This window comes from Corythoichthys intestinalis, chromosome 11 (genome assembly GCF_030265065.1).
Source record: "Corythoichthys intestinalis isolate RoL2023-P3 chromosome 11, ASM3026506v1, whole genome shotgun sequence".
Taxonomy (NCBI): domain Eukaryota; kingdom Metazoa; phylum Chordata; class Actinopteri; order Syngnathiformes; family Syngnathidae; genus Corythoichthys; species Corythoichthys intestinalis.
Genome location: NC_080405.1, coordinates 14,556,468 through 14,573,884, shown reverse-complemented (window position 1 = coordinate 14,573,884; position 17,417 = coordinate 14,556,468). Strand labels below are relative to the sequence as shown.

Sequence of the window (17,417 nt, the reverse complement as noted above, 5' to 3'; positions counted from 1 at the left end):
TAAATGGAATGGATTTCATGTGGAATTATCTCTGTGCATTTGTCAGTACCATTTGCTTCCCTTGTTATCAGAGTATGTTAGCGAGCTGATGTCGGCGGTGGAGAGGCTTGTGCAGGACGCGAGTGATGTAGAGCCGGATGAATTGGAGGCGATACCGGCTGTGCCCGAGGCCGGGAGGTTATCCCTCAGCAGCAGCTTTCAGCGACCTGACAAAGAACAGGCGGTCCGGGATCATGTCACACGTTTTAATGTGCCATGATTGAACCTTTAATTTTGTATAATTGTGTTCCCCAGTTCTTTCGTTGTCATCTTTTGAAAATGTGAGCTAGTTTTTTGAATTTATAAGGTATTATTGGTTCGAGCCCTGTGTAAATATGTTGGTATATATAAAATATAATGGCACACTTAAATTCTGGTGAATAAAACCATTTTGTGTATTTTTCCAAATCATTGTCTTGAGCTTGATACAGTAGCAATTGTTTTTTACTTGTATCAGCATGTCAGAAATAAGTATCTTATAACGTCCTTGCATTTGTCATATTTCCATATTCCATTCAGTACAATACTTTGTCATGGAAATATAATTTTTGTATTGCACTTAGCAAATATGTAATAAGACTAACCACTGAGGCTTGCAAAAATATTGAAGTAGAGATATTCTTTTAAAAATCACATCAGGATGACTGTATAATGAAACGATTACAATATTTTATTCAACTTGGAGTTTTAGGGAGGATTACAAGGTTGGTATCCAACAAACTCCGGTGATGGGAAGCTTGTCCTGATCTGCGCGACCACACAGGCTGGTAGAGGAACCCTGATCCTCCGCCCCAGGAACTCGTACACCCAGCGCACAAACTGGCGATACGCCGTGTAACGTTTCCAGCTGAAAGCACAATAGGATGGGGTCATTCATTTCCTTTTCCATTTGAAAACCAACACAGTAATGCAAACCGTTATTTTACATTGTAATTTGTGAGACAATGCTAACTAGCCTAAGTCACTGCCGATCACAAAAAAGGTTGGTTTATGAAATTCTGATCAGTGCATATATATGACACATACTTGTTTCCTGACTGGTCCTCATAATTTTGCCTGTAGGCATAATAGGCTGTCTGAAGGACGTCTACGTTCAGGCACACGGGCTGAAATCCAGGGTGCTGGGTAATACATTGGACCCCAGCCCCCTCCATCTTCTCCCTGACTCGCTCCTGTTCACCACAGCAAAAGCACTCATCTACTGTGGGCATCACTGCACAGCATTCACATGAACACCTTCAGAAAAATAAATGAAATTTTAAATCTAAATGCAGAACATGGATTGTAGTGAAAGACTCCTTGCAAGAAAAATGTATTTTCTCAGGTCTCCACAAATTAAAACTAATAACAATGAAAATGTCACTATAAAAAAATGAACAGATACAGTGGGGAGAACAAGTATTTGAGACACTGCCAATGGGTTTTCCTATTAGCAGTGTCTCAAATACTTGTTCTCCCCACTGTGTATGTGAATAAAACAGAATATACCAAAACCGATTTAATTTTCAGCCACTCACCATGCAGTGTTGCCCAGTCTGCTGTGGTCATCCTGGGAGTTTGGCTCAGTCTCGTCTGTGTCGCTGCTTTCTGATTCCATATCTTTTTCCTCCAAATATGGCTCAAACCTATATGGCTGTATGGCACATACTTCCTCTGGATCGCCAATTATGTTTGAAAATTCCAAACTTGAACCAGAATCGCTGGAAAATGTTTCCTCCTCCATTGGGCTCAATGCTAAAGCTGCCTGAAATCGTTCTACCGCTGACGTCATCAGCAAGATGGCGGCGCCAGCGGGCTTTAACAGGAGGAGGGGCCTAACAGCACATTAAAAGTCTAATTTCTCGTTATCTGTGCTTTGCAAATTTGCTGTATATAGTCGAATCGTCTCAAAATATGATTCTAATTCACACAATAATGCTATTTAAGACTTTTTTTCTCGTGTCATATGCTCTTTAATATTACCTTTAATTGCCTTTGCTATTGTTATTACGATGACTGCAATTATGATCTTTAATATTATTTCCTACAACTACGGTATCTGCTGCAAGCCTGTTGCTAATCAGTACGTGTAGCATGGTACAATTATGTCATCACCTAAATGCAAGTGTAACAAGTTTTTTTTCCGTTTGTTTACAGGTGGAAAACGCTTTTAGGCAAGGAAAGACAAGTTGATGTGCCTCACAGCACTTACTGTATGTTCATGGACATATATTCTGACTACGTGCGATGTTGTGCTAAGTTTTTTGGCTCAAAAACACAGGAATCTGTAGGCATAAGAAAGTTGCTAGGCAAAGTAGCAGCAGTTTTTAGGTTGTTCTAGTAGTATTTGATTAATGTTTAGGAGGGTGTGGTTTGAGCGGCAACAAAGGCCTGATTTTCTTTTACGATTATGCATTTTCATTTTATGCGCGGGTCATATTTTGTCGGTAATTTTCTCTACAGAGTCATACTACAAGGCATTTCAGCGTTACAGAGTTGTTGCAAAGAAAAAACACCTTTTATTAGCTCCGATTCGCCACATGAAAACAATAAACGAAAGCAAATAATTGAGCTATCTTACAAAAAAGTAGAGTATTTACATAACAGCTTCCAAAGGTCATTCTCAAAATCATTATCAGGGCTTGTCCTCTTTCCCTTTGGTCTTCCTGTAGACCATCTCTTTGAAACTGGACAGGATCTTGCTCTCCCTTTTCCGCCGTTCCTCCTGATTGAAGGAGGCTAGCGCTCTCTTCTCGTCGGCGCTGTAAATCTGGTTTTCCTTTCGCAGACGCACAGCCTCCATGCGGCGATGTCTGCAGGCGCGACATTCAATAAACTTTAGTACAGCCCAGGGAACTTGTTCAAAGAACAGTGTTTGCATACAACAGTAAATAAGAATGTACAGCCGAACAGAGAAAGTCGTACCTGCTGCCGCTCATCACGTATCCCGATTTCTCAAAGTCTGCAATCTCGTTGCTCGTCAGGCCAATTTCTCCTCTTCTTGGAATACGCTTTCCGGCTTTAACGTACTCCGCCATGGCTGCGCCTTCACCTGGCAGCAAGGCGTGACCAAAACTGGAGGACAAAACAATACAAAATTGAGTCTAGCCGTTTTTGTTTCTTGGCAAGAATGTCCTGATATGGAATTTTGGATCAATCAGGGTGAGATGGAGGATATTTTTTTTAGATGGCAAACTTACTCTAAAGGTTTCTCATCCTGAGACAGGAGCGTGAGCGGCGCTTCAGGTCCCACCAGATTGTCTTCGGCAGAGCCTTTCTCAACCCACATGACCTCGCCAGTTTCCTCCTCTTCCTCAGACTCTCCACTGCTGGAGTCACTTGAAGACTGTCGGCTCTTTCTTGCCTTCTTCTTCTTGGACTTCTTGGATCTGAGAGAAAACGTGGCATAGCTTCAGTGTCTTTCGTTGTGAAGCATAACAACTACTGTAAGAACACTTACTTTTTGCTCTTCTTTTTCTTGTTCTTCTTCTTCCCTTTGTCCTCTGAAAAATGGACTCAAGTCAAATGTGTATAATGTGCATAGTAGAGGTGCAACAATCAATCGATTAATCGACAACTAATCGATTAGCAAATTATTCGACTATTTTGATAACCAATTGATCGTTAAGGACCTTCTTCACCTTAAACTTGTCTTAATTCTTGAAATAACAAATACATAACTTCTTAGTTCTAAATATTATCAGATTCTTCATTATATTTTTGATGAGTAAAGAAGGACATGAACAAAAATCTGCTTTTACTTTGGAAAACAAGACTTCACATTTTTACCAATTTTCAGACATGTTACTATCTGAAAACTAGCTTCTTAAAATAAGGTTTCAACAACTAATCAATTAAAATAGATTAATAAATTAGTTCCGAAGAATTTGATGATCGATACAGTTGTAGACTACAGTTACGTCAAAAAGCTGTAATAAAATATTTTTGAAGAAGATGGTCATCCATTTAACTTCATTGTTATGTACAACATGCCTGAGACAACTTCAAGGTAAATTGTGAAGGTAATTGAAAAAAGTGACATTTATCACATTAATCAATGGTTTAATTACTAGTCCAATTAATCAATTATGAAAATAATTGTTGGTTGCAGCCCTACTGCATAGCATAAAATATTGCATTTTAGTCACTTGCCATCAGCATCTGACTCCAAGCCGCTGTCCGACTGCTTCTTGTGCTTTTTCTTTTTGGATTTCTTCTTCTTTTTCTTTCTCTTTTCATCTGCAAGCACATGAAAGCTTTACTGTTTATACCGTTGCTGAAGAACAGCTTTTGTTGCCATAACATCTACGGTTGGAATTAAGGAGGGTTCACTCTTAGTTGTAGAAACAATCAAGTATTATCATTAGTAATGTGATGCATCCAAGTTCCGTGTACGCTTCTTAGTGTGAGCTGTGAATTCATACCTGCATGCAATTTCTTTTTCTTTTAATACTTAAAACGCACCTTCAGAATTTGACGCCGAGCTGATATATTTTCCATCATCTTCGACAGGTGTGAATTCATCAGAGCTGATGGAGAAAAGCAAACGCAAGACTTATTTCTGTGACTGACTACAATAAAAACTCAAACCTACACGCTTGAGTGAGAGGGCAAAACTTTTTCAACTTACTCCTCTTCTTTCACTCTCGGCGAATACCCCCATACTTCAGGACAACCTTGCTCGCCGATCCTCTCTCGCTCCTTCAGCCGCCTACAACACACACGAACATGTCAATTGACTGCTTGTGTTTGCCATCTTAAATCAATGAATTTAGCGTCTTGAATCACAATATTCTGGACATGTGTGTTTGACCATGGATTCCCTGTAAAATTGAACTCAATACTAATTAGGTTTATTGCTCTGTCCATGAACCTGCTTTCATGAATAGTGCAGTGCATCAAAATGTTCAAATAGAAGCAGACATAGACTTTTTAAAATAGGAAACTTAGGAATTAAAAATCATCTCAATGGATTGCAGAGATTTACCAGATATGGAGACCCCATTCTAGTCTACAACCCCTAGCAAAAAGTATGGAATCACCAGTCTCGGACGAGCACACACTCAGACGTTTTATCATGTAGAACAAACTCAGATAAAAAGCTTGAAAAAATAATGAATTAGTTCAAAAGTGCAACTCTTTAGCATTCAGAAACACTAAAAGAAATGAATAAAAAAACATTGTGGTGGTCAGTAAATTTTACTTTTATAGAGCAAGTGCAGGGAAATATATATGGAATCACTCCATTCTGAGGAAAAAAATATGGAATCATGAGAAACAAAGAAATAACAAAACGCATCTCTAGTATTTAGTAGCACCACCTCTGGCTTTTATGACAGCTTGCAGTCTCTGAGGCATGGACTTGATGAGTATTCTTCATCAATTCGGTGCCAACTCTCTTTGATTGTAGTTGCCAGATCATCCTTGCAGGTCGGAGCTTTGCTGTGGACCATTTTTTTCCCCAAGTTCCACCACAGGTTTTCAATAGGGTTGAGATCTGGGCTATTTGCAGGCCATGCCATTGACTGGATGAGTCTTTCTCTAAGCAATGCTTTAACAGTTTTAGCTCTGTGGCATGATGCATTGTCATCTTGGAAAATGTCAAACATATTTTCAATTGAAGGGATATGAAAGCTGTCTAAAATTTCAAAGTAAACTTGTGCATTTATTGAAGATTTAACCACAGCCATCTCCCCAGTGCCTTTGCCTGACACGCAGTCCCATATCATTAAGGAATGAGGAATTTTTAATGTTTTTTTTTCAGGCAGTCATCTTTGTAAATCTCACTGGAACACCACCAAACAAAAGTTCCAGCATCATCACCTTGTCCAATGCAGATTCTTGACCCTTGACACCTTGTCCAATGCAGATTCTTGACTCTTGTCTTGTCTTCAAAAGTAAAAGCAGATTAATGTTCATGTCCTACTTTGACTTAAAAAAAAATATAATGAAGAATCTGATAATATTTACAAGTTAAGTATTTGTTCTAATTTCAAGAGTTAAGACAAGTTTAAGGTGAAGAAGGTCCTTAACGATCAATTGGTTATTAAAATAGCGGATTAATTTGCTAATCAATTAGTTGTCGATTAATCGATTGATTGTTGCACCTCTACTATGCACATTACACACATTTGACCATTTTTTAGATGACAAAGGGAAGAAGAAGAACAGAAAAAGAAGAGCAAAAAGTAAGTGTTCTTACAGTAGTTGTTATGCTTCACAATGAAAGACACTGAAGCTACGCCACATTTTCTCTTAGGTCCAAGAAGAAGGCAAGAAAGAGCCGACAGTCTTCAAGCGACTCCAGCTCCTGCTTATTTCTGTTTCATATTGCACAATATATACAACGTTGTAAGATTAGTCAACAATTTGTAAGGGCATATGTCACTATTTGCAAGATTGCCAACGGCCTCGGGTTGACAGGTATGCTATCACAGATAAGGGTGGCGGGCCGAGTAGCCGGCCATTGGGTACTGCGATTGGATAGGGATTGCTTCGGTTACAGAAATGCCGATTGAGCGGCTCCTCCGTTGCTAATTCAAATTGGAATGGACATCCGTGTTTTTTGTGCTCTTTAGCCGCTGTAGTTGCCTCTTCAAGCATGACTGCTGATTTCACTGCTTATCTTGACATCAGTGCTCATGTTTATCAGTGCATATGTTATGTTTACACTGAAGCTGTTTAGTTGAATAAATGCACACAGAACTGCACCATTGTTTTTCGTTTGTCTTATAGATTTTACGATGAACAACCACTTGTGACTTCAGTGAGAGAAAATATTTCAGTGCACTGATGTAGTAATGTACAGGTAATAACGCCCGCCCCAAATGTCATGCCCCCCCTCCCTGTAATTTCTTTCTGCCGCCGGGTCTGCTAGAGATGTGTTTTGATTGTTATTTCTTTGTTTCTCATGATTCCATATTTTTTTCCTCAGAATGGAGTGATTCCATATATATTTCCCTGCACTTGCTCTATAAAAGTAAAATTGATCTTTTAGTGTTTCTGAATGCTACGGAGTTGCACTTTTGAACTAATTCATTATTTTTTCAAGCTTTTTATCTGATTCTGTTCAACATGATAAAATGTCTGAGTGCTCGTGGTGATTCCATACTTTTTGCTAGGGGTTGTATTTAGCTGAAGATTGGAAAGCCTCCTCAATTAGTAAACATTGTATATGTAAAGTTCACGAATAAATAATTCAAAATAAATTTATGCATACCTTGCCATGAGTTCTTCTTGTCTCTGTCTATGGGCATCGTCTCTCTGCTGGTCATGATAAAAATCGTCTCTGGGGCCGCCGTGCCTCCACGAAGCTTCCCTCTGCTCCGACCAGCGGTTGTGATTTGGGCCGCTGCCACTGTACCTTTCGCGGGATCGGGATCGACTGCGACGGGGGCTTCCGATTCGGATCCGCTTGAGGGTCTTCGCCTCCCTAAGCCGATGCTCCCGTTCCTGTCGCTCACGGTCCCTGTCTCGTGGCCTCGGTAGCTTGGGTCCGAAGCTGTCCGGAGATACACTCCTCTCTCGGCTGCGGGAGCGAGAACGGGTTCGAAAGTGCCGGGGACTGCGAGAGCCCTGACGACTCAACTGTGGCATGACTGAAGCGGATGGCTGGAAGATAAATATGTTATAAAGGTAACTCGGGACAAAAAATGTTGAAAAAATCCCTACTACCGTCAAAGAGGTTGGATAACAGGCGAATGTCGCTTCTTCTTGTTTGTGAAATTCATTTCCGTTTCCGTGTTTTACGTCATTTCCGGTCGTCCTGACGCGATCGTGACGGGCTCTCGAGTTGTGTTACCTTCGTAAAGACATTGCCAGGAGATATGTACGTGTTGAATTGTTAATTTAGTTTTATTATAACAAAAAATAAAATAATGGGCGGGGAGTGTTGGAAAATATATTTTTAAGCCATGCCATGATTATGCGCCATAGATAGAATACAATGCCTTCAAACGTTAAAACCGTTTTAATGTAAATGTGTAGAACATAAAGTATACTCACATGTAGAAATATAGGACTCTGAAGCATTTTTGCATTTTTACAATAACATTATATCTTACCAAAAAAAAAAAAAGGCTAGTTAAGCAATAGATATATGAAAAACCTTGTATGTTATAACAAAGTCTGTAATGTAAGCACTTTTTAAATTCTTTAAAGACACAAATGATGTAATGATGGAGGAATTGGTGCTGCACATTTTGTACATTAGCTGGCGTTTTTTTTTTTTTTTAATTGAACCATATACACACAAAAACAAAGCATTCAACTATCTACATCCAATACAATATTATAGATTGAGCATAATCGAACAACCAATAGCAACGGCAATAACAACAACAAACACAAAAGAAAACAAAAAAACACTCTTTTCATTTGAGAGAGGACTTACTAAACCAACTGAAATTGTTTGAATAAAGAAAACAAATGATGGGCCTTCCCATCGATCACATCTGAAGGAAAATAGTCGATTTATCCTTGTTACACGTTGTTTTATTCTTATAAAGAACAGAAGATGATGACATAGAATTCGGAAATAAAAAAGAACAAAGAATTTACACGGAAATACAAACAAATACAGACAACACACCGTCAGACAAAGGAAGAAAAAGGTGCCCCCACCTCTCTGCTCGGAGTCTTTTTCTTCCCTCTAACTTGGGGGCAGGGTCAAAAATCTTGGAATGTGCATTGTGAACCCCCATCTGATAGGACTAGCTAATATTTTCCAGATGTGCTGCTTTTCAATGGCATATACTGTCTTATGATGGAGAATGCAATGTCCACATATGATTATTGTGGATGAATGGAAATATATCTCATCAATTCCCTCTTTTGAATTCACATAGAAAATTGAATTCACATCCAAGACTTTGCAATATATAGAGAAATCATTTCTCCAGTGAGCCATACACGGTTTGGTTTTTTAAAAAAAACTACATTTATGAATAAAAAACTTCCCCATCAGCAATATCACATTTAAAACAAATTCTAAATTTTTATCCTTTAGATAAACACCAAATAAAATTGTCTCTCCTGTCAGGGGTACATCTATATTTTTAGATTGCAGCCATGTTTTTAACTGACTCCAGAAGGAATTAACAACATTGCAGTGAAAAAATATATGATTTAAATTTTCCAAATCTACATCACAAAAAGTACAATCATATGCTTCAAAACCAAATTTCAACCTTAAAAATTATTTCGTTGGGTAAATTTCGTTCAAAATTTTGAATTGGACCTCCTTAGCTTTAGGAGGAACCGGAAATGAAACATAATGTTTTCGTACACTTTTAATCTTATCAATCTCAAATAATTTCAAAATATATATTCTCTTAATTGGGTTCGGATAATATTCATTTATCAACAATTTCCTGATAAGTTTGTTATTACATTTACTATCCCAAAAATCCTGCCCCCCAATGTATAATTTTCTCAGATTCTGAGAGACTCCAGAGTTTTGCACATCCTCCTTCACCATTGTTTTTACTGCCAATGGGATTGCATTCATCAACTTTGTGAATTCTTTCAGACTACACTGTATTTGGTATTTATGACAAAACTCTTGATGAAGCAACCATTTTCGATTTTCATCTAACATGTGAGCAACAGCCCGCACACCTTTCGAAAACCATTCTGACTTAAAAACCGATTTCCTATTTAGTAATATATATCTATTATTTCAGATTGGTGAATTATGTGGCGTAAAGTTATGGCAGTACAACAGTTTCCAATAAAGGAGTGCTTGTTGATGAAAATCAGAAAGTCCAATTGGTAATGATTTATAATCAAAGTCACATCTCAACAAAAACTCTATTCCCCCTACCTTTTGAAAAACCATGTGAGGAACGATGTACCAAAATGATTTCTGATTTGTAAGGAAAGATTTCAGCCATTTGAATTTTAAGACTCCATTCATGACTTCAAAATCTAAGGCGTTTATTTCACCTTCTTCATAGCCTTTAACCATGTCACTTTTCTTTATATACTGAAACCGATTCCGCCATACAAACTTAAAATTAAAAGTATTTCTCATCTTTATCATTTTAGTTCACCTTATAAGCCGGTAACACACTAGAAACGTCAACGTCGCGTCAACGATCCCGCCGCGATAACGCACCAGTGACGCTCGGCGTCAATTTCCATAGGACGCTTTTCACGAGCAGCGCGTCTGTGGAGCGGCTCGATCGGTTCACGCGAGGATTGCAAGATCGCGCGAGAATAGCGGGTATTTAAAGAAGATTTTAACATGTATTTTACAAATTAAATGCCACAATCAATTTCTTTCTTATGAACATTTTTCTAAGCTTTATTGAGTTTTTTTTCTCAAGTTAAAGCACCACGCAGAAATTAATAAATTTAATTGTGTAGCAGGATTTGTGTATTATTTGTGTTTTAGCTCATTTCAATTTATTTTATTTATATAGTAAGTTACGATTGCATATTATTTTGAAAATCGACCGGATCCACCGTATTTTTACACGAGTGACTTCCGGCCTGCCCGATCCTACCTAGTAGTATTGACGCAGGGGGGCCGCGTCTCGCGTCAAAAAACAAACTCTGCTGTTCTTTTCGCGTGCGTCGCGTTTAGCACTTCTGGGACGCACTGCGACTGGTGTGCACTGGCTGATTGACCTGAATGGCTGCGTTTCACTGCGTTATCGCGGCGGGATTGTTGACGCGACGTTCACGTGTGTTACCGTCTTCAGGAACATCGCGGCACGTAAAAACATCTTTTGATTAATGGCGTATTGCAAACAACTTTCAGGTGCATACAGTCATCTAGTGCACAAGAACATGCAGCGCTCACGCCTTTACGCTGATGATCTACACATAAACTTAATGTCTTGCAAGAATTTAAACTGTACCTTTTAAACAGTCTTCCTCTCCCCTCATCCCAAGTAAACCCTTCAAAGACCATTATCACAGAAAAAGGGGAAAAATGTATTTATTGTGTAGTCTATCACGTACATAACTTATCTATATATTGCCTTCTTCTCTCGGGAGATAATGGCGTTGGTTTGCGCATGCACAGTGGCTACCCGGAAGTACGTCACGATCGGCAAAGGACAATATCCGTCCGCTTTTTTGTCGGTTAGTGCCTCGTTTGTCCACGCATAGTAGCGCTTCTGTTGGCTAAGATGAAAGAAGACAATCGACTGAAAAAGAGATCTCATGGAGACGTTGAGGGCTTGGAGGACGACGATTACATCCCCTACGTTCCCGTCAAAATCCGTAAACTACAAATGATTCAGAAGATGTTGCGATTGCGTGGTAAAGCAATGGATGAGGAACATCGAGCCCGTAGGGAGGATCAAAGAGATGAAGACGAAGTGCTCGGTCCACGTTCCAATGTCAGCCTCCTTGACCAGCATCGGCAACTCAAGGAAAAAGCAGAAGCACGCAAAGAGTCAGCCAGGGAGAAGCAACTCAAAGAGGAAGATAAGATTTTAGAAAGCGTTGCAGAAGGGAGAGCTTTGATGTCGGTGAAAGAAATGGCCAAGGGGATCATTTATGACAATCCAATCAAAACAAGCTGGAAGGCTCCACGCCATGTCCTAAATTTGCCTGAGACCAGAAATGAGCGTGTCAGAAAGAAGTTTCACATCCTGGTTGACGGAGACAGCATCCCTCCTCCGATCAAAAGCTTCAAGGAGATGAAGTTTCTGCCAGCAATTCTTAAAGGTTTGAAGAAGAAAGGAATTGTACAGCCAACACCAATTCAGATTCAAGGAATCCCCATAGTTTTATCGGGTCGCGACATGATCGGCATCGCCTTTACTGGTTCGGGCAAAACTTTGGTCTTTACTTTGCCCATCATCATGTTTGCCCTGGAGCAGGAGAAGAGGTTGCCCTTCTTCAAAAGAGAGGGACTGTACGGACTCATCATTTGTCCTTCAAGAGAACTCGCTCGACAAACGCACGGCATCATTGAATATTACTGCAAACTGCTGGAGGAAGAAGGAGCCCCAAAGTTGCGAACAGCCCTCTGTATTGGAGGTATGTCATTAAAAGAGCAAATGGAAGTTGTGAAACATGGTGTACACATGATGGTTGCCACTCCTGGGCGTCTCATGGACTTGTTGCAGAAGAAGATTGTAAGTCTGGACATCTGTCGCCACCTGGCCCTGGATGAGGCTGACAGGATGATTGACATGGGCTTTGAGGAGGACATCAGGACAATTTTCTCTTATTTTAAGGGTCAAAGACAAACCTTGCTTTTTAGTGCCACCATGCCCAAGAAGATCCAGAATTTCGCCAAGAGTGCTTTAGTAAAACCGATCACCATCAATGTTGGCCGAGCAGGTGCTGCCAGCTTGAATATTATCCAGGAATTTGAGTACGTAAAAGAGGAGGCAAAGATGGTGTACCTGCTCAAATGTCTCCTGAAAACTGCGCCTCCCGTCTTGATTTTTGCTCAGAAAAAGGCAGATGTGGATGCCATCCATGAGTATTTGCTGCTGAAAGGTGTGGAGGCGGTGGCCATCCATGGAGGAAAAGATCAGGAGGAAAGAACAAAAGCCATTGAAGCGTTCAAAGAAAAGAAGAATGTACTTATTGCCACAGATGTGGCATCCAAAGGTCTGGATTTCCCGGCCATCCAGCATGTCATCAACTACGACATGCCCGAGGAGATCGAAAACTATGTCCACAGGATTGGAAGAACAGGGCGATCTGGCCATACCGGTATAGCCACAACATTCATCAATAAAGGCTGTGACGAGTCCGTATTGATGGATCTGAATGCCGTGCTTGTAGAAGACAAGCAAAAGGTTCCTCCGGTTCTGCAGGTGCTCCAGTTCGAGGACGAAACAATGCTGGATATCGGAGGAGAGAGGGGTTGTACATTTTGTGGCGGTCTTGGTCATCGTATTACAGACTGCCCGAAATTAGAGGCAATGCAGACCAAGCAGGTCACCAACATCGGCAGGATGGACTACCTGGCTCGCAGCTCTATGGACTTTTAAGTGTTTTTATACTTGTATATACTTGTACTTGTATACTTATCCTTGTAAATATTGTAAATAAATCTTTCTGAAAACAAAACCAAAAAAGTGACTTTTATTTAACAAATACCAAACAATACAACATACAAACAAATTTACAACCAATAAACAATATACAGATGCCAGGGGGATCAGTTGCTATTAAGTAAACCATTTTATTTTTACGTATAAAAACAGTTTTAGTCGTGTTTTTATTTTTGCAGTCCTCGGTAAGCTCCACATAGGAGATGGTGTCATTATAAAAATATGCTTGAAAGCCGCTTTCAGAGTGCTATACTTGCATTTGTAAATATAAAAATTACAAAAAAAAAATCTCGACTTCAGTATGCTTCCGGAAAAGACCAAAACAACATTTTCTCGTTTTAGCGTGAATTCCTTGTTAATCTTGCCACCTATTAAACAAAAGTTTGCATTTATCAATGTTATTTATATTTACAGTATTTTGGCTTTCTTATATTCTTAGTGATAAAAAGACCCAAATATTTAACTTTTTTTTTTACAACAATCCCATTAATTGTCAATAGAGGGCAATCATGTAAAGTCGGTGTTTCACATTTGTTCATATTTAGTCATTTTAATCCTTAAACCTTTGAGAACATTTTAATAACCTGCCGCGCCAAAGAAACTTGGCTTTCATTCTTCAGAAACATCCAATCATTTAATTCCAATCATTTAACCAGGCTACATATGAGCAAAATAGCCAACATCTCAGCTGCCATTATAAATAAGAGGTGAACAGCTGCAACCTTGGCGCATCCCTTTTTTGACCTCAAAACTAGCTGGGGTGCCTTTCCCCAGTGCTACAGAACTATTAATATACTTGTATAATATACCAATAAGATCAATAAATTTGTCGCCAAATCCAAAGTAACTTCATGTCCTCAAGATAAAGGGCTGTTCAGCAGAATCAAATGCCTTATGAAAGTAAGTCTAAAAATAAAATTCCTTTTTCTCAAGTAATGACTATACCAAATCCATTACAAGTCTAATATTATTATGACTACATCACCCTTTCAAAAAACCCGATTGTGTCTTACTGATAATAGTTTTAATTCCCTGCTTTAATCTCGCTGCACTGGTTCCTGAAAGTATTTTATAATCTGTATGGAGTAGCGATATTGGTCTCAGGTTATCAATGATTCTCTTTTACCCACTTTAGGGATTAAAGTGATCAATCATTCAATTCGTCGCCTGCATCAATTCCTTAAACGTTCCTTCAATTCCTCAAAGAGAAGCTCTCTCAGGTCTACCAAAACTGTAGAAATTACTTGTCAGTCCATCTGTTCCCTCCTTAATTTGCTGGTGATTTAAGGTGGTTAAGTTGCTAAACTCCTTCCAGAAAGACTGAGAATATAAGCAGATCCAGAACAAGTGGTGAACAGTCTCTGGGTGGATTCCACAAAAAGAACATTTTATATCAATGTCCTTTTTTAATTGGGCCACATAATGACATGCCAAGTAGAATTTGTGCAATAGTATGTTCTTTTTAGGAATTGACCATACTCTTTTTTTTCAGGCTATCATTTACATAGATTCTAAAATGAAACATTTGGAACAGAAATGACACCTTTCTGAAAGAAAGCACAGATCTTCTTATTGGAATTTTTTAAATGCCCTAAGCAAATTTGACCAATCTCTGAATCCAAGGGATTAGGAAGACAAACAGAGAAGGGCAATGAGAGAGTGTTACTTTTAAAAAGCATGATGACTCCTGTAGGGATTGCATCAAATAAAATAGCATATTGTCTCGGAGTGACTGGATATTTGAAGTAGCTCAAAAATTCAGAATAAGACAAAAGATGCCGATTACTGTTAAATAATTGCTAAACCAAAAGCACGTGTTTATCTACTAATCAGAAAAAAAATGTTCTTATACAAAATGTCCTTATGATTCCATATTTTATACTTATGGGGTGAACAATTATATTTGTAGACCAGAGACCAAGCTCGAAGAATCTGCTTGTGGAAAAGTTTTACAGGGATTTTTTTCCCACAATGTAATTACAACCCAAAACAAAATTCAAGCCACCAAATTTTGCAAGAATAAAATGAGGAACAGAATCCTAAACTGAAATACGATTTTTAAGAAAGTGTTTAGCCCAATTAATTTTAAAAACATTGTTAAAGTGTGGTGAAATCCAAAGCATTGAGACCTCCGGATGGATAGTTATTCATGACGACACACTTTCTAATGTAATGAGTCTTATTTTTCCAAATAAAATTAAAAACACACTGTCGATAGCCCTACCAATTTTCCCATCCACATGAATTGAGACCTAGGGCACCTTATAAACCATCTGCTTGAGAAAGTAACACTCTCTCTTTCAAAGTTAGATCCGTTTGTAACCACTGATTAAATTTGGACTGTGATTTCCTCATCATAGGGAAAAAGTTTTTTTTTTTTTTTGCATCCTTATTGCTTCATCCTTACATTTGACAAGGCCTAAATAAGTCACATCTATATGGATTTTGATATTAGAATTATGGGGCTCATTGAGACCTTTTACAGGTAAAAGTTGATATTCATGTACATTCAACACTAAGTCAGACACTTCAAAGTATTCATCTACAACCTCGAGAGCAATAGGCAACTGATGAGCATTTTTAAGAAATATTGGTGTTGTTATGTACTTCCTTAATCTAAGTACATGTAAGACCGAGACTTGAATGGAACAACACTTCTTTATTCAGTGTACTTCTCAGCATATGTGTCACCGACACATCACAGAGATTCCTTTTATACTGTAATATCACACCCACAGGAAGTTCACACGATGGCAACAGCACTGTGACATAAATATGTCACAGTTGTGTCATCAGCAACTTGACTGATATTCTCACTACCCGGTATTAAAATCCCTTGAAGGGTGCTTTGGGAGATACTGTATATGAGGCCAGAATTTGTGAGCAAAATAAGAACAGGTATGATGAGATAGGGTAAAATTGAGGTATACTGTGTTTTACATGAAATGTAGAAGTAGTGCCATTTTTCATCTTAACAGAACAATTCACATTTGTGTACAAAACCAAAATACTGTTACAAAAAAAAACTCTCCAAAGCCAAATTTTTGAAGAGTTAAAAACTTAAAACTCATGCTTAATAGTGTGAAAGGCTTTGTATAAATCTAAGAACAAAATGCAAGAATCATCGAGCACCAGTTTAGAGTAGTCGAGTATATCCAAAACAAGCCTAACATTGCTCGAGATGTGCCTATTCCTGCCTATACACCAATTAAGTCATCGAGTAAAGCCCCGGATGCACTAAAAGGCCCCACAATACCCGTGTATATTGCATGTTGTGTTTATGTGCAATGCACAGTACATTCCAGTTACAGCACAAAAGAACACTAATGAAGCAATGCAATGCTACATGTGCCTCTGAAAAGTTCATTTTTTATTTAAACGGTATTGTATGAATAAAACGTGGTCATGATGAGTCAATCAAAGTTTTCCCAAACTTAGCTATTCAAGTTATCTGGTGAAAATTCTTCTTGTTTTAATATCGCTACAGTGGTATGAAAAAGTATCGGAACTTTTTGGAAAAAAAAAAAAATCACCATCAAATGTGATGTGATCTTTGTCAAAATCACACAGATAAAAAAAAAAACCAAACAGTTTCTGCTTTAACTAAAACCACCCAAACATTTATAAGTTTTCATATTTTAATGAGGATTTTGATGTGTACAGTATGTCCAACTATAGAGTCTGGGACCCAGCTCCTTATTGGTCTCTCCGACCCGGACAAAATCGTCCGTGCAATCAGATTCATTTATTTGCGTGAGATGTTTTTTTTTTTTTTTTTTTTAACCTGTCCTGTTCAGCTGTTTGACACAGAGAATGGAAGTCTAAGTGCCCGGGTTGTCTGAACAGTTTTAATGTTTCACATTGAGAGTCTTATTTACTCCCATTGTGATCATTCAAAATACCTTTTTATTATGACAAAGCAGCGAACAGGAAGGGACAATGGGGGGGCAGAAGAAAAGCAACACAAAAGAAGAAAGAAAAGAAACACATACACAAACAACAACAAGAAATACATAGAACATCTAGACTAATTATTAATATGCTGGTGCCATCGTCAGCGAGATGTATTTCCGGTTTACACCATGTGGGGGCCTATTGGCCAGTGAAAGAGGGGGACGGGGGTGGGGGTGTCTATACGCTAAGTGATTGAAAGAGGTAGAGTGTACACAAATCATTTCTGTGATCTAGAACCCAGTAATCATGTGAATCTCTTATGAATGTAAGCCCGTTGGCGACCAACCCTACGCCGCCCCATGGCCAGTCCCGGCACCAGGACCCCCAACCCGAGCATGCCCAACCACATCCAGCAGCACGCGAGCCCCACCGGACGCGCGACAGCCACGCAGACGGGCGGAGAAGCAGTGCGGGAGC

General features: G+C 39.0%; 2 protein-coding genes across 2 annotated transcripts; one reads left to right on the top strand and one right to left on the bottom strand.

Annotated features, from left to right (window-relative positions):
• Positions 1-2,044: 2,044 nt before the first annotated feature.
• On the bottom strand, positions 2,045-7,808 carry nkap (NFKB activating protein). The gene is made up of 9 exons (XM_057850639.1): positions 7,693-7,808; positions 7,238-7,629; positions 4,649-4,729; positions 4,483-4,547; positions 4,171-4,257; positions 3,479-3,521; positions 3,219-3,407; positions 2,944-3,093; positions 2,045-2,831 (listed from the first exon to the last, which is right to left on the bottom strand). The coding sequence occupies exons 2-9, from the start codon at positions 7,612-7,614 to the stop codon at positions 2,654-2,656; spliced, it is 1,170 nt and encodes a 389-aa protein (XP_057706622.1). The 5' UTR covers positions 7,615-7,629; positions 7,693-7,808; the 3' UTR covers positions 2,045-2,653.
• A 2,841-nt stretch (positions 7,809-10,649) lies between these two features.
• LOC130924215 (probable ATP-dependent RNA helicase DDX41) lies at positions 10,650-13,051 on the top strand. Its single transcript, XM_057850634.1, has one exon. It carries the CDS (start codon positions 11,157-11,159, stop codon positions 12,981-12,983), a length of 1,827 nt encoding a protein of 608 aa, XP_057706617.1. The 5' UTR covers positions 10,650-11,156; the 3' UTR covers positions 12,984-13,051.
• The last annotated feature ends 4,366 nt before the right edge of the window (positions 13,052-17,417 follow it).